Genomic DNA, 23564 nt, shown 5'->3' with positions numbered 1-23564 from the left:
TGAAAAAATGGCGACAGAAGAGAAACATTTTAGATGGAAAAAGAGCACAATGAGTAGGCAGTGAATGGTGTGATGACCTAGAAAGTTCAGGAAACAACAAAGACATCAGAAGACAATTACAATTGACAGCTTGAAGGATTAACGTTGTTGGAAGTCTCGTCAAAGCCCAAAACTTCAGTTTCTCCAATCTTCTAACATAGGCCTCTCCTCATTGCCATTTATACCATTCACCGAGATCTATCGAATTAGCTCAAAATCAGCTTTAAAAAACAAGACTCCTTGCTTTAGGATTAGGCAATGTAAGAGATAGGGCACGTACACAAGAACGGCAAAGGACCAAGAAATTAGTGAAAATTGGAGGGTTTAACAAAAGCAAAAACTGGCAGTGCTCCTCTCCAAGAAAACAGGAAGAAACCGAACGGGTCCCCTTGAGAAGAAAATAGGGATCTGTGATAACCCAGGGCTTATCTAAAGAGATTCTACAGCAGGCCCTTCAGAAGAGAAAGACGTGCTTGGAACATGAGTAAGTTCTCCCCTTCAGGATAGTCAGTAATGTGGAAATACGCAGAAGGCGGTGAGAGTCAGAAGGAGGTGAGAACCTCAGGCAAGGGTACGTAGAGGCAGCCCCAGTCGCAGAACAGAGAACCGGAAGGAAGAAACCAGCAGGTTGCTGGGCGCCAAGCTCCTGGAGGATTGGGCTCTCCGGTTCACTGCTCAGCCCAAGCGCCTAGAACTGTGCCTGGCTCGTGGCGCACGCCCAATACACAGATAGAAGGGAAGACAGCTGTTGCAGCCGCGTATTGTCTGTCTGAGGGACAGAGAGGTCCCAAACTCCCGGCGCCGCTCAGTCCACTCCTGCCCTTCACGCCCAGCCGGGAACTCTGGGCGGGGAGGGCCGTCCTTCACTGCTGTATTTGGGGGCGGGGACGGGGACGGGGTCACGAAGCCGGGGCTCCTTACTTACTTTTGCAGCCGGGCGCCATGGCGCCCTCACCCCCGGATCCCAAAACCAAGGCAGCGGATACCCCCACCTCCAGCCGCGCGGCGCGCCGGGATTCCGCACGCTCAAGATGGCCGCAAATTTGAATTTGGCGCTCGGGTCGGACGTTGACGCCAGCAAGGAGGCCGCCATGTTGCCCGGCCTCTGGCTAGGGGACGGGGGCGACGTGACGTCACGAGTAGGCGCCGTCGCCAATGTACCATTTCCAGGCGGCACCGGAAACCTGTTTTTCCCGGGAGCAGCTATGAGCAAGCGGAACCAGGTTTCGTACGTGCGGCCAGCCGAACCGGCGTTCCTGGCTCGCTTCAAGGAACAGGTCGGCTACAGGGAAGGGCCTACCGTGGAAACCAAGGTGAGCCCAGGCCAGTCGCGTTACCTCAGAAACGCGGGCTACCCTGCCACTTCCGGCTTCTGCCTTGGAGGCCAGGCACTGACGGGTCCCCTCTCTCACTGCGCCCAGTCGGGAATCTGGATGGGCCTCAGCCACCAGGCTGGTCCTCTTCAAACAACTACAGCCTCGTATGCTCAGGAAGCTATTTGTCGTTTTTCGTAGTGCTGTTGTGTTCTTGAAAACGACCTGACGCCGGTAGAGCGCTTCGTCCTTGGTAGATGGTTAAGAAAGATCACTTTCCTCTCTCGTCTTATTTGCTTATCCCAAAACCTATAGTTAGCAGGATGAGTGGTAGCTTAGTCCCGTTTTCCAGATAAAGAAACTGAGGCCACTTGATCAAATGACCTGATGTCCTAGGCCTGGAGTCTGGAGCATCTTTGGAAGAATGCCCTAGATCTGTTTTTATGCTTTGTTGTTTACCGCTCCCCCCGCCCCCCCAAAAAAAACTTGTTTAAGAATATCCTGGATCTAAATAGAAGAAGAGCTTCAGGAAAGAACAACACCTGAATAGTTTAGAGATGAGAATCAGTGGGAATCAGTCTGAGCCCTCCCAGGGGCTAACTGGTTCACACCAAAACCTGCCCTGCTTCTTTCAATAGGAAGAGACTGTTATGCTTAGGGATTGTGTGGAGAAATAAAGACTTCATTTAGCACTCTATGTCTAGTACTTTCACTAATACCCACTCCTCACGTCACTTAGAGCTTAGGAAAGGAAACGAGATTGACTTGTGTGAAATTACTCAATCCAGTGTGTATGTGCTAAATCCAGGCATTGCGCCAGGCTTTGAAGGGACAAAGAGATGGATCTCCAAAATACCATATTCTTTTATAACCTTCCTGCCTGCCTGATCTCTGCCTTCACAGGTTACACCTCTGTGAACCTCTTCAAAACTCCTCCAATTACTTTTCCTCTTGTTTTTCTCTTCACTTTGTCCGTATCTGAGATATTCATCATTTTGCATTGCAACTACTTGCTCTCCTGTGTATCACGACCACTAAATCAAACTAAGTTAGTATCTTAATCTTTCTGTATTTTCCCAGCACCTGGCACAGTGCCTGGCACCAGGTAGTAGGTGACCATTTGTATTGACTGTGCTTATCAGGCAAGGCTTCATGGACGAAGGGATACTTAGAATCTTGAGCATGGGTAGGACAGCAGGTAGAGATGGAAGGAAAGGTGGATAAAGGTGTAAAGATGGTGAGTCAACGGGGCGCCTGGCAGGCTCAGTCAGTGGAACATGTGACTCTTCATCTCAGGGTTGTAGGTTCGAGCTCCACATCGGGTGTTAGAGATTGCTTAAAAACAAAATCTTAAAAAGAAAGAAAAAAAAGATGATGAGTCATGGACTCTATGTAGAGGTGATTGAGGAATTGTTGGAGGGGAGACCACATGGCCTGTTCAGTAGGCAACAAGGAGCCATTTTTGGTTAGATAACATGATCAGGGAGTGACGGATTCCCCCAGGATCAAAAACAGTGATAATGACAAAGAGGATGAGATTTGAGGAAATAGACATGGATTTAGCAATGAGAATACGAGACCTAATTTTATAGTTTACTTGAGGTCCTTGTGATGATCATGTGTACATAATTAACACCTTGAAGATTCTAGCTTGGAATGCTGTTTTAGAAGAACTTGGGGTGGGGACAGATGCTTTCCAATTCATACTAATGATTTAGACTGACTGACTTAATTAAGAGACTTCCGTAGAGGGATACCCTGTGTCTGTGTGAGAAACCAACTGCACTCTTAATCAGGTTGGCAGTATAACCATCGTTCTAGTCATGTGTTAACAAAAAGAAGTGTTTCATGGGAAATCATTATATAATTGAGCTAAATTACCTTATTCACCTTCTTGAGAGTTAATTCAGGAGTGGCTTTGAGCAGTCACTGTTTCTTTGACTGTTTCTTATTTTCTGGGCAGTCGTGTAAACAAAAAGGATCAGAACTAATGATTCTCAAGCTAATGAACACCAGGAATTTTTTTTTTTAAGATTTTATTTTTAAGTAATCTCTACACCCATTGTGGGGCTTGAACTCACAACCCCAAGATCAAGAGTCACATGCTCTACCAACCAACTGAGCCAGCCAGGCGCCCCAGGAATTATTTTATTTCACTTTCCCATTTCCTTGGTGAAAAATACTTATAATTACCTACTAGTTTGTGGTCACTTATTGGAATCTTCGTCTTATTGGGGAAAAAACAGGCAAAACTAATGAGTAATCAGTGAACTAACATCGATATTATTAAAGAGAATGCACTTGTGTCAAGTGATTAAGACAAAATGAACGAATGTGCCTGTGAGTGACTTGCCAGCCAGGGCTTTAGGTAGTTCATCATTTTTCATCCTATTAGTCATTCATGAATAGATCAACAAATACTCCTTGAGTCCCTGATGTTTGCCAGGCTCTGTGCCTCTAGATACAGAGATGAAACACATAGTACCTCAAAGGAGCTACCTAGTGGAACCAGATAGAAAAATATGGATAACTCAGTATGGCACATGCTCCCTGTGAGCTATGCACAGTGTGAGAAAGAAGATGAGGCGACATTAGGAAAGTACTTCTAAAGAATCTAAGTCTTAGAAGGCAGCTAGAGTAGGTGTGGACCAGGGGCAGTGGGGCTTTCTAGGCACTGGGAACTTGTTCAGAGACAAGGGAGGCAAAGGAGCTAATATGTTCAGGGATCTGCAATCCTCCAACCTGGCTGGAGTCCAGAGGTCATGAGTGTGGTATAGGATAAAGCTGTGTTCATGGGCCAGATCCTGGAGGGCTCTGTTGCCCTGTTTGGGAGACAAGGAAGGCTTTGTGAGAGGTGGAGTAAAAAGTTATTTGAATAATGTGTGGTGGGTGTACTGCCTTTCAACCCAGCAATTCCACATCCAGGAATTTATCTTACATATGAGTTCACAAAAGTGAACAAAAACAAGTACACAGTAGAAAAAAGTAAACAAAAATATGTGCATAGTGGAAAAAAACTAGAAACAACCAAAATTTTTACAGGGTACTGGCCAAATAAACCATGAGATGACCACATATACCGTTAAATACTAGGCAGTGATTTTTAAAATAGATAATTCCAGGGACACCTGTGTGGCTCAGTCGGGGTTAAGCATCTGCCTTCGGTTCAGGTCATGATCCCCAAGGTCCTGGGATCGAGTTCCGCGTTGGGCTCCTTGCTCAGCAGGGAGTCTGCTTCTCCCTCTGCCTGCCGCGCCCCCTGCTTGTGTGCTCGCTCGCTCTCTCTGACAAATAAATAAAATCCTTAAACAAAATCTTTAAAATAGATAATTCCAAAGTAATAGATAATTCCAAGGTATTATACAAAGATACTTTTTGAGTAAAAAAGTTGGAGAGGGACTTCTTTAGTATCTGACATTTTTTGAAACTCTGAATCAACTGGCCAAAGGTTACCACTTGTTACATGTATATATGGAATACATGGTTTGTGTTGGTGTTCTCTGTACTTTTTTATGTTTGGGAACTTTCATAGAGAAAAGAAAGCAAGTCACATAGTACGATGTACAGTATCCTGTTTGTACACAGAATGGTTTCTATACTTCCATGTTTTTATACACTTAGAAAACAGCTGATAGGATGCCCACCAAACTGAAGCCATTGGAAGGGAGGAGAGATCATCAGAAGTGGGAAAAAGACTACCTTTTACTTGCTGCTTTCTGTACTTTGGAGTTGATTATTTTTTTTGTCAGGCTTTGAGAGGCGATGGAAGTGAAAACAGTTGATGAAGAGCAGAGAGAACGGATGCGGTTCAGCATGCCCTGAGGAGGCTGGGCATGCTGGCGGTCCATGAAGCAGAGGCCCCTGACCCTGGGAACTGCAGTCTGGGGTCCTGCTGAGAAAGAAATGAATCCCTTTGGGTCGGCACTGCAGGGTAACTGGCAGGTAGACCTCTTCCCGAGTGTGGCAAGGTTAGGCCCTTAAGAGTTACTTGAAAATTCTTTGCCAAATATATTTAGTGAATCAAGTTACCCTTGTCACTTAGTCATCACAGTGTCTTACAGAGACAACAGTTGTATTTGGTTCAAGGTCAGCAGCCTCCATATTGTGTTTGTGTTTTCTCCTAGAGAATCCAGCCTCAGCTCCCAGATGAAGATGGTGATCACAGTGACAAAGAAGATGAACAGCCCCAAGTGGTGGTTTTAAAAAAGGGAGACCTGTCAGTTGAAGAAGTCATGAAAATTAAAGCAGAAATAAAGGCTGCCAAAGCAGGTATGTCTGAAAGTAATCTGGTTTTTCTAACAGTATAGGGAGCCTGGAATATGAAATTGTCTTATGTAATAGTATGGTATGTTTGAAGGAGACAGTCCTTGGTTCAAACTTTGGTTTTAACACGCACCAGATACGTGATCTTGAACAAGTCATTTCACCTCCCAGCCTCAGCTACCTCATCAGTCTGTGGGGACTATAATGGTACCTACCTTACTGGGTTGTTATGAGGAATAAGTACAAATTTAAATAAAAACATCCTGTTAAAAAAAAAATAGGTGGTTAGTTTTACAAATTAGTCAACAGAGGTGTATTTAATCAGTGCCTGAAACGTGATATGCTACATGGTATAGTTTTCATTTTTCCTGAATATTTATTACATTGCTTTGAGGAAAAATCCTGGAGTTCCAAACAATCACTTTTCATAATACTTAAAAATACAGCCTGACTGTAATTATTTGGGGACTGGCAATATGATGGAGTACTTCAGGAAGTGAGTTTTTATTAAGGGACTACATGTCTTGTGGGTGTAGCTAGAAACAGTGGAGAAGACCAGACTGAATTGACTTAGAACATCCTTCATTATCATCTGAGATCTTCTTGCCATTTGAGTCTCTAATAAAGACAAAATGAGAGAAGAAAGTTCTTTAACTTTGTTTTTGCTGCAGATGAAGAACCGGCTATAGTTGATGGAAGAATCATGTATCGAAAACCAGTCAAACGTTCCTCGGATGAAAAATATTCAGGTTTAACAGCAAGCTCAAAAAAGAGGAAGGCAAATGAAGGTGAAATAAATAAGCAGGACTCAGTTAAAAAGAACTCACAAAAGCAAATCAAAAACAGTTGCCTCCTTTCTTTTGACAATGAAGATGAAACTGAGTAAGTGTAAATATTTTGGACTTAGTCACCCTTAAGAGTATATGGGGTGTTTTTTAAAGTGACACTTTTTTTTTCTATTTAAAGATAATACAAATTCATTATAGAAAATTCAGAAAAAATTTAGTATGATAAAAATTTTGTCTATCAATACCCCTTTGACATGAGGCGAACTCTGTAGATATTAACTACTATTAACATTTTGGAACTCCCACTTGTGGGGTATGTATTTTTTAAACAAAATTGAGATTATATTGCATATGTTTTCTGTCCTGCTTTTCACATGACATATTCTGAGCATTTTTCCAGATCAGTAAAATTCAAAAATTTAACATAATTGCTACAGAGGATTTTGTCATTAAACAGATCGCCTGTTGCATCTTCTTCATTAGCAGAAGCCCACTTTGGAGGAAGATGATAATGTGCCTATTTAAGAATATTTCCCCAGCTCCTGCTAAAGGTAGCCATATAACAGCTCTGGCAATTTTAGAGATAAAAGTGGATCTTGAAGAAAGTGAGCTTCTAAAAGAAAGGATCTTGATAGAAGAGAGGATCTAATGTATAACATGGAGACTGTAGTTAATAACACTATAAAAGAGAGAGATACAAGTAGAAGTCTGCTTAATAAAGCTACCAGGTGTTTGATACAAGAAAGCAGATCTGGCATGCACAAACTTTTGTCCTTCTCGCTACGTCCTGCTACATCCAGGAGCACATACATGAAACCTAGGAGTATTGGAGCCATTTTTTGGCCTAAGGGAGGCAGATCCTTTCTCTGGGTGGTACAGTTGAAAGATTCAAGGCACTTGGATCCTGATAGCATGCCTCGAGGAGCTGCTGCACCAGCCACGGACTGCAAACCTCTGGACTTCTTGTTACATGAGAAGAATAAACCGAAAGTCCTTGGTCAGTAGTACCAGTTGCTGACACCTGAGAATTCAATGTCTCCTGCCCTCCTTTTCCCTTAAGAGGCCCCCTTTCGTGTTGTGCTCTAGAATTTGTCAACCTTAAAAATAAAAGACAATTATTTTACCAGCATAATGGGTATATTTGAGAATAGTAGACAGTTGCAATTCAGGACATACAAGCTACTACAAAACCGTAGGCAAGTCAGAACAAAGGAGGGGACTGCTCTTTTACAGAGGAAAGGGGGAATTTGGAGGAGTTGTTATAAACTAAATGTGCATTGGAGTGCACTGGGAGTTTGAAACGTAATGGCTTTTCATTGGCTGAGTTGTGACGGTTTCATTGGCTGAGTTGTGGCGATCTCATTGGCTGGGCTGTTGCCAGGCCAGGAGATAATCTTCCTTCTTCCTGCTGGAGGTTAGTAAAGTAGGCTTCTTGTTAGGAATGCAAGGTATGGCTCTTTCTGTTGGTTCTGCAAAGGGCTGCAAGGTGTGGTATGTGTGAGCTCCTCCCTCTGGCCTCCCAACTCTATTTTAAGTGAAATTTTCTTTATTTAGTTACAAATTCCAAACAAGTACAGCCACATACTAATCAACGTGCTTATGTTCTCTTCTATATCGACCCCTCTTTATTTTCATATAACTTCTCCTCACCAACCCCCTCCCCCTCTTCTCTCCGCAACACAAACACACAAAAGTCCTACAACACAAGTTTTTATTTAGTGTCAGCGAGGCTTCCCTTTTCATGGAAAAGAGAGGTCTAGAGCTTGAAGTGAAGTAAGATCCAACAGTGGGAGGTATCAAAATCTAAAAAAGCTCTTCAGGGTACCCAGAAGTACACTTCACAATGTCCACTGAAATCCCAATAATTTCTTTTTTCTCTGTTTAAATCTGAATTTTCTCAAGGATAAACTGGTCTTAAATTGTGTTCTATTTAAATCTAGACATAGTTTAAATAACTTTCTGTAGATTAAGCATGAAATCATAGCCCAATTTCAAGAATGTTCTTTAAAAAAAAAGTTCCTAAACACATTGAGAACCAAAAACTAATGCTGAACTTTGCTTGTTTTCAGTAGCTAGATTTATATATGTTTGGAACATCTATAACTCAAAACCAATTAATGGCAGTTATTTATTACATACAACTCATTTTATTCTCAAGACAACCCTAGTAAGTATCCTCATTATTCTTCTGAGGAGGATGGGAAAAACAGGCTGAGAGAGGATCCGGTCTTACTCCCATTAAGTGGCAGAGAAGTCCCCAAACTCAAGACTATCTAGTTCTGAATCTATTTTCTTAACTTTCAGGACACATTGCGTCTTGCTCAACATACAGAACATTCATCCCAGCTGAAGACTGAGTCTTAAACTCCTAAGAATTTTGGAGAGGGGGGGAAATGGCATTTTCATACAAATCTTTCCACACTGGTTATATCCCAAGTTTTATTCTCCAGCATGAAGCCTCTGATGTCGAACAAGCGCTGAGCTGTGCCTGAAGGATTTCCCACATTCAACACATTCATAAGGTTTTTCTCCGGTATGAATTCTGTAATGTTCACTAAGGTGTGCTTGTTTGCGGAAAGTTTTTTCACACTCACTACACTTGTAAAGTTTCTCTCCAGTGTGAGTTCTCTCATGTTCAACAAGGGAGGAGTTCTGAGTGAAGGCTTTACCACATTCAGTACATGTGTAAGGCTTCTCTCCTGAATGAATTCTCTGATGCTGCATGAGGCATGCGCTCTGATTAAAGGCTTTCCCACATTCATTACACTTATAAGGTTTATCTCCGGAGTGACTTCTCTGGTGACGGGAAAGGCAAATGCTTTGACTAAAGGCTTTGCCACATTCAGTGCATTTATACGGTTTCTCTCCAGTATGAATTCGCAGGTGTTTGATAAGGGATGGACTCTGACAAAAGGCTTTGCCACACTCAGTGCACTTATAGGGTTTCTCTCCAGTATGAATTCTCAGATGCTGGACAAGGATTGCTTTTGTTTGAAAGGCTTTCTCGCATTCATTACATTTATAAGGTTTCTCTCCTGTGTGAATCCTCAAATGCTGAGTAAGATTTGACTGTTTACGGAAACAAGTTCCACATTCACTACATACATAGGGCTTCTCTCCTGTGTGAATCCTCTGATGCTGGGTAAGAGATGATCTCTGAGTAAAGAACTTCCCACATTCACTACACTTTGAAGGTTTCCTCTGCATGTTAAGTCTCTGAGGGTTCATTTGTAGTGAAATCTGGCTGGAACTCATGCTGCCTGTAACACAAGGAACGTCTGTCCAGTAGGTTCAGGTTTAGAGGAAACTCTCAAATTCATGACACTTACAAGGAACATTCTCAAAGATGATTATGGTTACAGTAACTCTGTCCTAGGAAAGCTTTGGGTATATGTGTGCATGTACCGTCCCCTTGGGCATTCCTGCAGGATACCCCTTCTCTTCCTTCTTCAGCATGCGTCTTTACCTTCTCCAAACGCAAACCCAGATGACCAGGTTCTCTGACCCTGCACATCTTCCACAAGTCATTTAACACTGTTGCATCAGGCTTGGTCATCTTGTCTGGGGAAAAAAAAAAAATCTAAAAGGAAAATGTCCTCTGTGCAGAACAGGGGACCTGCATTGTGGAATCTTGATTTTATCCTCTTCTCAGTAATTGAGATAGATCACAATGACCTGGAGAAAAGATGAGATAATAGGGAGAAGAGATGAAGTAATGACACATATTGGGAAATCTATAAAATTCCCTATCATGATTGATTCACACTTAAATACTAAAAATGAATCCAGGTAATTTAGAATCATCCAGAGTGATAAATAGTAGAATGTGAAAGGGATAAGTATACCAATCTTGGGTAAATTAGTGTTAGGGAAAACTACCTACCTACCCACAGTCTCTACTCCTCAAAAACTAGGTGAAGAGTAATTATATTTCCTTAGGTTGCCTGTAAGCAATATATTGCTCGTGCTGCTTGAGAAAGTACAAGCTTGTATCATTGTTTAGTGCCAATTAGAGTTTCTCTTTAAGATTTCAAAGGAGGGGCTCCTGGGTGGCTCAGTAGGTTAAGTGTCCAACTCTTGGTTTTATTTTTTACTATTTTTTTAAGATTTTATTTATTTATTTAATTGACAGAGAGAGACGGCAAGAGAGGGAACATAAGCAGGGGGAGTGAAGAGGGAGAAGCAGGCTTCCCGCCAAGCAGGGAGCCCGACGCAGGGCTCAATCCCAGGACCCCGGAACCATGACCCAAGCCGAAGGCAGTCGCCCAACCAACTGAGCCACCCAGGCACCCTGACTCTAACTCAGGTCATGATCTCAGGGTCCTGGGATCAAGCCCCATGTCGGGCTCCCTCCCAGACCCCATAGAGGGAGTCTGCTTCAGATTCTCTCTCTCCCTCTGCCCTCCCCCCGTCTCTAAAAATAATTTAAAAAAAAAAGGTTATCCAGGCTGTAATTTTTACTAGGTCCATCACACCAATCCTTCCTATTCACTTACTTTGATAAGTGTCTCTTTGGACTTCTCTCTCCAAAACATTCAGCATCTGTAGCACTTCCCTCTGCGTCCAACTGGAAGACCTTTAGGTTTGAAAACTAGAGCCCTGCTTACTGAAAGAAAGTAAGATATCATTGTTTTGTTTAGAGGAAAAATAGGATGGGGTGGTCCTTGGGGAAGAGATTCCCATTGGACAGTAACTTGACTATAGCATCATGGTCCAGAATCTGGCCCTCACCTTTGACACTAATGAAGTGCTTCAGAATCTGATGTACACTATCAAATTCACAAAATGATGTAGAAAACAGTCACTTTACTGATCTACAATGAAAAATTTATATGCTCAATGTCCAGCTGGTTGACACATTCTCTCTACTACAGAAAAACTATATGGGAACCAAATCATTGTCATGTTAGAACTGGAGAAAGAGAAATACTTAGATGATCTTAGTGGCATCAGACTTTGAAACCCTGATGCTCTGAATAAGGGCACAGAGAATCTGAGAACAGATATTCAGGTGCCACACATCAGCAACATCTTCCCTGGATGGTGCTGGAGACACTGACATTACACATGAATAGATCCTCACATTATAATATTTAGATAATACAGAAGGATATAGGATAAATTAGTCATTTTTTTATCACCATCCCACCCTACCCATACAAGCCCATTTCCTTCCCAGAGATTATCATTATTAAGTTTGGAGTATATTCACTCAGTCTTTTTTCCACATATTTTTATACATACACCATTTGATTCTCTCTACATAAAATTGTTCTGTAGGTTCTGTGTTCCACTAAAGAATGTGTCTTCAAGATCATTTCTTGTTGGTACATATGGATCTACCCTGGCTAAGAGTTCGTTGGTATACACTGGTGTATCTGCACAAATTATCTATAGTCAGAGACTGATCTGATTGGACAGCACTATACTGCACTGGTTGTTAAATATATTGAATATTTTTCCTGAATGCATCTATCTAATGTATAAACTTTCAGGATAGATATTTCTGTATACAAAAATTAATGCCAGGTGGTTTAAATAGCTAAACATAAAACCAAAACTCTAACCACACTTTTATTTCCTTCATTTTTATTGTCTCAAAAAGTTTTTTTTTAACCATACAAAGAATGCTACTCATTCTAAAAAACAGTCCACAAAGGAAATTACTTGAAATCCTACCACCCAGTGAAAATACAGTTGGTTTTTTGATGACCTTTTCTTCTAGGCATCTCTCAATGCATACACACATACACAGACACACACGTACATATGTTATGCATACATATTAAACTAGACTGAATTCTTCAGGCCATAAATGGTCACAATCCATTCATAGAGTTTCCATAGCCTAAGAATCCAGTTCATACAGTACTATTCTTACTGAATTTAACAGATCCCCAAGTTCCATGTTGCCTTCTGATGCCCAGTAACAATGAAGTTGCTCTTACTTAGGCTCTTGTTCCAACAGAGCCAGGAGTGCATTCATATTCTCTGAGGAAACACTGAAATCACTTTTGCGATGGGTTGTCCAGTAATTTCCCACCAGTTTTCCACATCTCACGGCTGCATCATTAGGCATTAGAGTTAGCAGTTCAGTGACCAGCTACCAGGTAACTGCACAGGGGGTAGCTATTCTTGCTACAGTTTAAGTACATGTGATATAAAATTAGTACATTCTCTGATCTGTCCTATAGCCACTCACTCTGTTGCCTGCTTCCACAATGGGCCACACTCACTCTGATTTTAATAAGGTGGGGCTATTTCTGGGTGGTTCTGTGTTTTCATTCTGCAGGGTTTAGGTGTAGTGGTCACTGGTGGGTCCCACTATAAGTCTGCCACCACTTCAGAATGAGCACCCCCGTAACAACCCATCTTGGGCGCTCTAGTTAGATTTCACTTACCCAGAGATAAGCTGTGAGGAACACAAGCGATACTGGTTTGTCTCCTGGGGGTTTCTCTCAAGGAAGGGCAGGAATCTGAGGCATGGAGGGAGGAGAAAAAAAGCACCCATAAATTGTCAGCCTACTTCCTTCCTATTCTGAATTCAGAGGAACTCAGAAATAGCCAATCCCTAACCAAATAACAATTTTAAGTCTGAATGAAGAATATCATTATTTTCTTAAAAGAGTATCACCCATGGGGCGCCTGGGTGGTGCAGTTGGGTAAGTGGTTGAGTCTTGGTTTCGGCTCAGGTTGTGATCTGAGTGGTGAGATCAAGCCCCACATTGGGCTCCAAGCTCAGCCCAGAGTCTGCTTAAGACTCAATCCCTCTCCCACATGCGCTCTCTCAAATAAATCTGAAAAAAAAAAGTATCACCAGTGACAAAAATGAGTGAGTGGGCTGTCTTCCAAGAGACCTGACAATGCACAAAGGCAGGTGCTCCTAAGGACTATCCTGGGGTGAAATTTCCTCCCCAAGTGATAAAGTTGGAGGGGCGTCTGGGTGGCTTAGTCCTTGTGCATCTGCCTTCGGCTCAGGTCATGATTCCAGGGTCCTGGGATGGAGCCCCACATCGGGCTCCCTGCTCCGCGGGGGGGCCTGCTTCTCCCTCTCCCACTCCCGCTGCTTGTGTTCCCTCTCTCGCTGTCTCTGTCAAATTAATAAATAAAATCTTTAAAAAGAATAAATTAAAAAAAAAAAGATAAAGTTGGAGCCAAAGGCCTCCCCAAACCGACTGGAAAAGCCATTGACTTCAAAAGTCAAAAACTGGGGCTACGGTAGAGGACATTAGAACAAACACTGGCCTGAGTCAAGAAGTCTGGATTCGAGTCTGGGCTTCGCCACTAACGTGTTCAATGACCTAAAGCTAGTCACTAGTCTTATCTGTGATTTGTTTTCTATCTGTGAAATGGAAGTGGAAAGCTAGTACCAACATTCCGTGATCCTTTGATTCTAAAAACACATGGGAAAAGAGCTAAAGCCTTAAGTCCAGTCCATCTTTGATTGAGGATGGTTATTCGTTTATCTGAAAAATACTAACTGCGCAGGTACTATGTGTCAAACAGTGAGGTCAGCTCTTCTGAGAATAGGCTGAGTCAACATTAAGGAAACTCCTTTCCAGTTATCTTACAATCAGAGGCAGAGGAATTTCAGGAAAATAAGACCGCATCTATGTAAAGCAGAATCTCCAAGAAAGGACAGGGGGAGTCTTTTGGAAGATGTTAAGAACCCCTCTTAGGAAAACTTTTAAGAACTCCCTCTGAACGGAAAGGAAAGAACACTATTAAAAGGCTGGCAACCAGTCTAATCCATCCCAATACACTGGCACCCCCTATTTGACACTGAACAAGCTACTTATTTTCAAACTTACTCAACTTTAATATTCAGCTCAAATGTGAACCACTACACATGGATAATTTTTCTTGACTTGCAAGGCCCTTTCTCAACATTCTCAAAGAACTTTACGTGGCTGTACTGTAGCACTTGCCATTGTTTTGATGCTCTGATTACATTTTGTCTTATGGCATGGGCTCTGGGGCCAGGACTCCCTGGGTTTGAATCCCTGCTCTAGATTTATGAGCCAAGTGATCTTGGGTAAGTTATTTAACCTTTCTGAGGTCGTTTTTCAAATGTTATATGGCGTAGATAATAACTGCTTCATAGGGTTGTGATGATGCATGAATAATACATGGGAAGTATTTAGAAAAATGCCTTCAATAAATAGTATCAGCTGTTAAAGTACTGTTACTATTAGAGGAGAATAAAAGCTTAAAGGAAGTTGGTAACTCTCACATACAGTCATTCAACCCGCGCAACTTTGTCAAGTGGCAAAGCAAGGAATAGCATTTGCTTCTGGAAATCAGAGAACTGAAGCCATCAGAAGTTCGCTTCCTCCCTTAAGTACATACAAATGGAACCCAGGTCTCCCGACTCCCAGAACGGAGCTCTCGAACAAGCTTCTCCCTTCCCTCTCCAGGGCCAGGTGGCTCCGACCCCTCGCTCCAGTTTCCCGCGCTCCGGGAAGAGGCGCTGCGGCCGGCCGGCCCCGGCTCCGAGACCAGCCCGTGGCAGCCCAGCACGCCCACTCGACACACACGGTGCTTCCCGAGGGCCTCCCGCTACACCTGGCGGCACTCGGGCGTCGGGGCGCCCCCGGGCGGCTCGCAGCCGGTCCCCTCCGCGCCGGCGTGACGTCAGCAGCCCGCGCCACGGTCAGAACACTGTGGTCTCCTCTCTAGGAAGGCGGGAGCGGCTTCATCTCGGTGCTTCCTCCCCGGCCCGGAGCTCCGGGGTTCAGCCCGACACCGGAGCCGCCCTTGCAGAAACAGCCCGCAAACCCACCTCACCGCGCTCCTTCCCAGAGTAAGGAAACAGAACTGGAGGGAGACTGGTGGCCGACCACAAGGCGCTCTCACTATTCATTCTGCAACCTGGCCACATTTATCTTCCTAAAAACTCTTCCATGTCACTGCCTTTTAGAGGTCTTCCCAAGGGTTTCACAAAGCTGGCTTCAACCTTCCTTACAGTCTCACCTGCCAGAAAATTGGCCTCTTCACAGGAACCCCAAACACCCTCTGCTTTAGGTTCTTTGTTCAACAACTGGCCCTAAGAACGTAAAGAGTTCTGTTTTCAACTTAAGTCCCAGATTATCAGCGTGTAAACCTGGGCAAGTTACTTACTTCTCTGTACCTGTTCGCTGACTTACAGAACAGAAATAAATAATGGCACCAAATTTCAGAAGGTTATCATGAAGATTAAATGAGATTAATATATGTAATTACTAAGACCTTCCCGCACTTAAAAAAAAGTTAAGTAAATGTTTGTCCTATCATGCTCCGCAAATTCCAGCTCCAGTCTTCTTTGTTCTGCATTGGCTTCAAGGGACCTTGCCAGTCCTCAAGGCCCTCATCTCCACTGCAGCAAAACTTCAGATCTTGCCGAGACTCACTCAGGGAATACTTGCACATACAGGCTCCTCTTTGACAGTGTATTCCCGGGATGAAGGCGAGGGTAGCAGGGTACCTGATCCACTTCCAGGCATTCTTACTGATGTGCAAGCTCTGGGAAATAGAGTTGTCTGCTTACCATATCCCTAGTGTACAATCCATAAGGGGCCCTCAGTAAATACTTGAAAAAATGAATGAGATGCAGCAGAGAAGTTATCTGCTCAAACTTCCAGACTGGCAATTTACCAAAATGAAGCCCCTTGAGGAGGCTGAAATTAGGAGTGGAGATGCCCCAGACTAAGGCCATCACTAATCCTGTTCAGCTAAAAGAGGACCCTTTGTAGAACTGTCAGCTGACACGCCAGGGAACAATAATGTTGAGCTCACCTTGCTTTTTACCAAGTGTCATATTCTCAGCACTTCTTTGCAATCAGATAGCAAGTTCTACCCCACCCCCACCCCCTAACATCCCACAGGCCAGAGAGCCTAGGCCTAATCATTTTTTCCCTAACTTTTAAGCTTCAAAAAATCTAAATCAGCAGGCTCTGCTGTGTAGGAACTCTAGAGTGGGGTACCCTAGGCAGAGCAATTTACTAGAAACATGAATCTGGGGCTTAACACAATTTGGGCTGAGCTTCTTTCAATGAGGTAGAAAAAGGATGGAGGACGGGGGTAACACTGGACACCAAAAACATTCCACAAAACTAAAGTGACCTAAGCCCTGCAGTGGCCAGTAGCTGAAGGGGAGTGAAACTGAAGACACCTGGGGTCAAAGCTAGACTTCTGCATTATGTAGGAAGAAAGGTGAAATCAAAATGCAAAAACCAATTTATTTCTCACACTCACACACAGGAAGGTCTGAGGGCAAAAAAGCTTTTTGGCCTAAAATTAGCTCCCAGGGGCGCCTGGCTGGCTCAGTTGGTAGAGCATGTGACTCTTGATTTCAGGGTTGTGAGTTCGAGCACCATGTTGAGTGTAGAGATTACTTAAAGTCTTAAAAAATGAGCTCCTCCCATCCTCACAAGCAGGGCAAGACTGGAGTCCTATGTGGTCAACTCTATAACAAACACAACTAAAGAGGCATCATGGAACAGAAATATGCCCAATAACGAGAAATCTGAAGGAAAAGCGAGAAAGGACACAGGAGTTTAAATTTCACATGACACTTACTAGCTGTGTGACCTTGGGCAAGTCCAACCACCTGTTTTCTCTACTGTTGTTTTGAGGATCTGATGTGGCCTCATCCCATGTCCTTCTGAAATCACAAATTAAATTTCAGCACACTGAGAATAAGCAACACATTCCAGTTCTTTATCATCTGGGGCCAAGGAAAGCCATGAGCTCAGGAAGTGCTTCCACATTGGGATTGCTAAACTCAATCGCTCTCCTGCCAGACCAGCATCAGGATTCAGCTCCTGCTTCTTACTTGAGGGATATTCCAGCTGACATAGTAGTGCTGCTACAGGGGCAAGCATTTGCCTCTTCCTGTTGACCCTGACATCAACGTATCTGAAAGTACTTGTTAAACTGTGATGGGACATTTTAAATGGCTAATTTGTAACAAAACAAGGGGGGGTTTTTGCTACAAAATATTACTTTTCCTTAAGGGGCCCTCTGCTTAATACAACCACACAATCTGTGTCTTGAGGAAACGTTCAGAATGCTTGCACCTGGCAAACACTTCATGGACACACTCATATCCTCTCCATACCTCCTTTCTGCTGGCAACTGTGGACCTAAGTCACAACCTGCAGGTAGGCGTGGAGAAATGTCTGACTCAGTATTTTAGTTGAGCTCAATAAATATTTACTGAGCACATTCGAAGTGCCAGGGACTGTGGATACAAAGATGAATAAATATCACATGGCCCCTGCTTTGACAGAGCTGATAGTTCAGTGGGAAGAGAAAGATTTGGAAACTAGCCATTACAATGTAACATAAATAAAATGAAGATAAGAAAATACAGAAATAAAAAACATGTGAGGTCAGAGACAGCTTCAAACATGTTGCCTGAGCACATTCATTAAGTGACACATGGGAGCTTTCCAGGCAAGCAGAAGGCAGGCAGGCAATCGAGGCAATAGGAACAGTCTATGCAAAAGGTGCCAAAGTTGAGTCCAGCAATGATATGGAATCACAGGAATTTGCACTATGGAACAGTGTGCAATGCAGGAAGGCAGCAGAGAGTGATGATGGAGGCATGGGCCAGTGGAGGAGCTTTATCTATCTACCTGTCTATCTGTCTATCTATCTATCTATCTAATTTTTGTGGAGGAGCTTTAGATGCCTCTTAAGGGCCTCGGATATTCTGAGATAATAGAGCTGCCAGTTGTGTCTTGCAAAGACTATCCAGAAGAAATGTGAAAGACGGCCTCATGGGGCAAGCAACTGGAAGACTGATTGGGAAAATAGGAAAATGGTCTAGGAAATAAACTGGGGAGTGGACTAAAGCAAAAGCAGTGGAGATGGCTTCCATATTTAGGAGATGTAAGCAGGATACAGTGGTTGCTTGGATATGAAGACTGAGTAAAAGACCGACCAAAAGCAATTCCAAGATTTGGGGCTGGCCTGACTGGGCACTTGGCTGGCCAACAACTGGGAGCAAATATTGGCAAGTGTGAGACTATGGGATGAGGAGAGTAGCAAGATGACAAATTCCTTTCCTTCCTGTTTTCCCAGGAAGTGAAAATGGTATCAGACTCTTAGCCTGAGGATTAAAACATTTTTGGATTTTTGGAAAATCTTTCTAACAAGAACTTCGAGAGATCTTTCATCCTTAGAGTTCCCATTTCCTCCTTAAGAAAACCCTCCCAATTCTAATCTCAACTCAAGAACTCTAACAACAGGGCGCCTGGGTGGCTCAGTTGGTTAAGCCACTGCCTTCGGCTCAGGTCATGATCCTGGAGTCCCAGGATCGAGTCCCGCATCGGGCTCCCTGCTCAGCAGGGAGTCTGCTTCTCCCTCTGACCCTCCCCCTTCTCATGCTCTCTCTCTCTATCTCATTCTCTCTCTCAAATAAATAAACAAAATCTTTAAAAAAAAAAAAAAAAGAACTCTAACAACAGTAGTGTATAAATATTACTCTAAATACCTACATATCAGGAAGTTGTTAAAGTTTCTGGTGGGCACAGGTTGATTAAAATATATTAATTCAACAAATATTTATTGAACATTTACTGTGTGCCAGCAATGAATTCTATAGTGTTATTTTCACTTAGAAAGTACAAATACATCAGTATTTCCTTTAAGTACTATAATTTTATCATGAACATCAAGTTTTAAGGGTTATTTTTGTCCATAAGGTATTAATTTACTCAATTATGAATTGCCCTGTGGCAGGTTTTGAGAATATAATCTTCACAGCTGCAGAGGAAGACAGTGATGTTTCTGCCACGTTCCTATTAATGGTAATTAATAGCTCAAACGAATGCTTACAAGATAGCTGTTCTGGAAAAAAAAATTAATGCTGAGTTCTAGGTAACCAATCATTCCAGAATCAACGGACTTTGTTTTTTAACAGTCATTATTTTAAAAACCATATAAGCTTCAGGGCATAGAAACTATTCCAAATAGCAAAGGCAATCCTCACCTCATCTCTCAGAGCTCAAGCTCTGAGTAGCAGTAAAGAACATGAGAGGGAGTAAAGAAATAAAGGAAAAATCATGCCCTTTCTCTTAAAAGAATAAAATACCATCATGGTAGCAAACTGTACTATCTCAATACTCAGGGACTTGAAAAAGAGGTAGTTCTCTCTAGAACACTTTCCAAATTTATTCCGTGAAAGTGTCTCCCTAGATACTCCTAACCTGCAGGGAAGGGTAAATATCCGAGAATAAGATAGTCCCAATAAAAATAGAAGTATCTGAAATTTAACACACCTGCTTAGAGCCACCAATGGCATAATTACATGAAGCCTAGGCCTCCCTGCTACAATGGCCAACACTCTCTTAAGGACTGGTCCAGCAGCCCCAACTCCAGCCAACCTAAAAGGCTGTCTTCTCTCTTCACTAATGGTTTCTCCTCCCTAAATGTCAATTAACCGTTGTTTGGACATAGTTAATCCTGGTGGGTCTCTCTCCCCTGGACCCTACAAACCAGTGGCCCAAGCAAACTTTTAAGAGACAGGTGTACACCTTAGTCCAGGCTGGGATATGTAGGTGACCTGCTCAGTCAAACACAGGCTTTCTGCTCTGGGCCTCAGCACCAGCAGTCTAGCACAAACCACTTTCCTCCTGGGTGAATCAGTGTTCCTCCAGGACAAAGGTTGGCCCTTCTTCTTCCTGGCCCTCTGAGCAGATCTGACTCCCTTCCCACAAACTGGCATCATTCAAGATAAATTTCTCTTGACCTCCTACTTCCTTTTTGGCCCCAAATTGCCTTCCAGCTTGAAAGGATCAGGAAAGATCTCCCTTACCCTGAGAAAGCCTTCTTCTATCTGTAGACATCAGCCCAGTTCTTGCCACCCATCCCCTTATTTATTGAATGAATGAATAAGGATTCTTTGTTTTCCCTTATTTCCATCTCCCCTTCACGAGACCGCTTCTAACAGATGGCATGTTCAGAGCAGCCTCAGATATTGGGAGGCTACTTAGCACCACCTCAGCACTGCTGCTGCTTTCACACTGAATGTCTGGGAAAGCACCTCAGCCTATTGGCCAGAGAACACAGGTGGGACGCTGGGGCAGGAGTGCAGTAAGGGAAACACAAGTGCTAACTTAACAAATGGCACCTCAAGGCATGAGAGTCACAGGGGGAAGGAGGAGTGGCAGGCAGCAAGGATTTATCCGGAGAGCAAGAACTTCCTTTCTACCCTGTCTTCCCAGATGCCCAGCTGGAGTAGGCTCTGCATTCTCCAAGCTCCCGCCTCCATAAGTGGAAATACTCTTCGGAGTATAATAGTCGATGTTCCTTCATCCTTCCCTCCAGGAACTCTACCTGCCCCACCGCCTCCCACCAGATTCCTAGTCACTCTTTCTAGAGAAGCTGTCATAACCTGAATGCCAGGGTTATTCACCATTGTGAAGTTTCTGATGTCTGAAAAGGACTGAACTATGTCTGAAGAATTTTCCACATTCAATGCATTCATAAGGCTTCTCACCAGTGTGAATTCTGTAATGTTCACTAAGGTGTGCATACTTGCGGAAAGTTTTCTCACATTCACTACATTTATAGAGCTTCTCACCAGTGTGAGTTCTGTGATGTTCAGTAAGAGATGAGCTATGAGCAAAGGCTTTCCCACATTCTTTACATTTATAGGGCTTCTCTCCAGTATGAATTCTCATATGCTGAGTGAGGCAGGTATTCTGATTAAAGCCCTTCCCACATTCATTGCATTTATAGGGTTTTTCTCCAGTGTGACTTCTCTGATGCCGAATGAGGCAAATGCTCTGAATGAAGGCTTTACCACATTCACTGCATTTGTAGGGTCTCTCCCCTGTATGAATTCTCTGGTGCTTAGTGAGTGGGGTACTCTGAGTAAAAGCTTTGCCACATTCCTTACATTTATAGGGTTTTTCTCCAGTATGAATTCTCTGGTGTTTAATAAGGGATGGGCTCTGACAAAAGGCTTTGCCACATTCCTTACATTTATACGGTTTCTCTCCAGTATGAATTCTCTGATGCTGAGAGAGGTTTGCCTTTGTTTGGAAAGTTTTCCCACATTCATCACATTTATGGGGTTTTTCCCCAGTGTGAATTCTCTGATGTTGTATGAGATTTGAGTGTTTGCGAAAAGAAGAGCCACATTCATTGCATAAATAAGGTTTCTCACCAGTGTGAATCCTCTGATGATGAATGAGGTGTGTGTTCTGATTGAATGCCTTCCCACATCTATTACATTTGTAAGGTTTCTCTCCAGTGTGAATTCTCTGATGTTCAGTGAGATGTGAATGATTGCGGAAGGAATTTCCACATTCATTACATTTATAAGGTTTCTCTCCAGTATGGATTCTCTGATGCTGAGTAAGAAATGATCGACATCGAAATGTTTTCCCACACTGCTCACATCCATATGGTTTTACTCCGGTGTGAATTCTTTGATGCTGAGTAAGGAAGGAACTGCGACTAAAGGCTTTCCCACATTCCTCACATGCATAGGGTCTCTCTCCAGTATGAGTCCTCTGATGTTGGGTAAGGGATGAGCTCTGAGTAAAAGTTTTTCCACATTCATTACATTCCCAAGACTTTTTCTGTGTAGAGAGAGTTGGGCATTTACTTTGGTCTGAAATCTCATTAGTGTGTATGCTACTTGTCTCCCACTGATGTAGGCTCTCTTCTGTAGAAACCCTGAGATGTGTAACAAAGCTGGAGGTCAAGAGCAAGCTTCGCTCAAAATTATATTCTTGGCTAATTGTTTCAGGAGATGCTTCCTTGTGGATAAAAGTTATTTCCCCCAAACCTCCTTCTTGAAAAATGCATGGTCCAGGAACCTCTCCAGAAGGGTTTTCCTTCATGCTCTCACATGCATATTTTTTTTCAAATATAGAATCCTGGTTTGCATCCTCTGGTGATCTCTTTGCTACTATCCCTGGTGAATTAATTTCAGAGACATCCTGCTCTGGAACAGACCTGTCCATCAAATCTGAAAGAAAACATCAGAATGAGTATCTCTTGTGCAGGACAGAGTGGAAGTTCCTGAGGTTATAGGGGTCTAATTCTGACATATCTCAATAATGGCATATAAACAAGGGCCAATAAAAGCTAGTGGAGCAAGTAATTTAATTATAAGTGGTGGAAGAGATCTGTATCAGGGTAAGGTTCACCATTAATAAGGAACCCCATGGAATGGGCATCTACAGACACTTAGGAAGCCAGAGAACCAGAGACAATAGAAATAAAGGGAAAATAACAAACAATAGCAAGCTAAGATTAGGTCAAGAGAAGAAACATGGACAGTGGGAGAATGTAAAAGTAAATGCTGGAAATGAGACAAAATGAATACCGGAGAAAAGTTGGCCCCAGGAGATGCTCACCCACATCTGCCCCCAACATCCCTAAAAGGGTAATTTTATTTCCTGAACTTCAGTCATTTCTCTTGTAAAATTTCCAAAGCCCCGCTGTTTCTCCCATTGGTTTTCCCTTGCTCACTCACCTGGACAAACCTCTCTTCCAAGGTCTCTCTCTTCAGCTCCTTGCATATTCAACATCCGCAAATCTTTTCTTTGTTTTGATTGGAAAACACTTCAGAGTTGGAAAACTGGGACCCTGCTCATAGGGGAAAAAAAGGTGGGGAAGGGGATATCACTGTCCCGGTAAACAGGAAAATGAGAAAGAACTGTTGCCTAGGGATACTATCTAGTAATTCACACAAAACCTGTTCGGATAGCAATGTGACTGCATCAGCAGAAATCATGGTTGGCTTCCAGCCTTCTAGCTTCACAAATTCCATTTGTCAGCTGTGTAAAAAGTGATAGCCAGACTGATACACTAGCAAACACTCAAGCGCTGGATGGACAAACCAGAATGTTATTTATAATGATAAAGATACCTATGGAGTAGATAAAAGTATTCATGTCTTTATACAACAATCTATATGAAAGGTCAATTAACATAATCAAAAGTTGCATAGGGAGGGATGCCTGGGTGGCTCAGCTGGTTAAGCATCCGACTCTTGGTTTCAGCTCAAGTCATGATCCTGGGGTCCTGGGATCAAGCCCTGCATCGGGCTCCATGCTCAGTGGGGAGTCTGCTTCTCCCTCTCCCTCTCCCTCTGTTCCTCCCCTATTTGCATGCACATACTTCCTCTCTAATAAACAAAATCTTTTTTAAAAAAAGT

At 43.0% G+C, this 23564-nt stretch overlaps 3 protein-coding genes across 8 annotated transcripts in view; 1 reads left to right on the top strand and 2 right to left on the bottom strand.

Moving 5' to 3' along the window:
• KIF15 (kinesin family member 15) overlaps positions 1–1171 on the bottom strand; it is a 68278-nt gene extending 67107 nt beyond the window's left edge. The window contains exon 1 of one of the 2 annotated variants that reach the window (XM_032412555.1): positions 965–1171. In XM_032412555.1, the coding sequence (XP_032268446.1) occupies positions 965–983 (19 nt within the window). In that variant the 5' untranslated portion in view covers positions 984–1171. The remainder of the gene's footprint in view (positions 1–964) is intronic. The other variant, XM_032412556.1, reaches the window with a different exon arrangement.
• Positions 1172–1195: 24 nt separating this feature from the next.
• KIAA1143 (KIAA1143 ortholog) lies at positions 1196–18694 on the top strand. Of its 2 annotated transcripts, XM_032412552.1 has the most exons (4): positions 1196–1352; positions 5477–5621; positions 6287–6497; positions 14821–18694. In XM_032412552.1, the coding sequence occupies exons 1-4, from the start codon at positions 1245–1247 to the stop codon at positions 15080–15082; spliced, it is 726 nt and encodes a 241-aa protein (XP_032268443.1). In that variant the 5' UTR covers positions 1196–1244; the 3' UTR covers positions 15083–18694. The 2 variants fall into 2 exon arrangements, with proteins under 2 accessions (XP_032268443.1, XP_032268444.1); XM_032412553.1 differs by lacking the exon at positions 14821–18694 and having other exon boundaries at positions 6287–7527.
• The window catches only part of ZNF502 (zinc finger protein 502), a 44269-nt gene continuing 28381 nt past the window's right edge, over positions 7677–23564 (bottom strand). For 2 of the 4 annotated variants that reach the window (XM_032412550.1, XM_032412548.1), the window contains exons 2-3: positions 22881–22993; positions 18814–22370 (exon numbers count right to left, since the gene is read on the bottom strand). In XM_032412550.1, the coding sequence (XP_032268441.1) occupies positions 20797–22370; positions 22881–22935 (1629 nt within the window). In that variant the 5' untranslated portion in view covers positions 22936–22993 and the 3' untranslated portion in view covers positions 18814–20796. Of the gene's footprint in view, positions 10079–10899; positions 11010–12804; positions 12880–18813; positions 22371–22880; positions 23427–23564 lie in introns of those variants that run through there. The other 2 variants (XM_032412551.1, XM_032412549.1) reach the window with 2 other exon arrangements.

This window comes from Phoca vitulina, unplaced genomic scaffold (assembly GCF_004348235.1).
Source record: "Phoca vitulina isolate PV1807 unplaced genomic scaffold, GSC_HSeal_1.0 scaffold13, whole genome shotgun sequence".
Taxonomy (NCBI): Eukaryota; Metazoa; Chordata; class Mammalia; order Carnivora; family Phocidae; genus Phoca; species Phoca vitulina.
The sequence above is the reverse complement of the archived record's forward strand: the minus strand, read 5'-3'. Positions and strand labels throughout refer to the sequence as shown.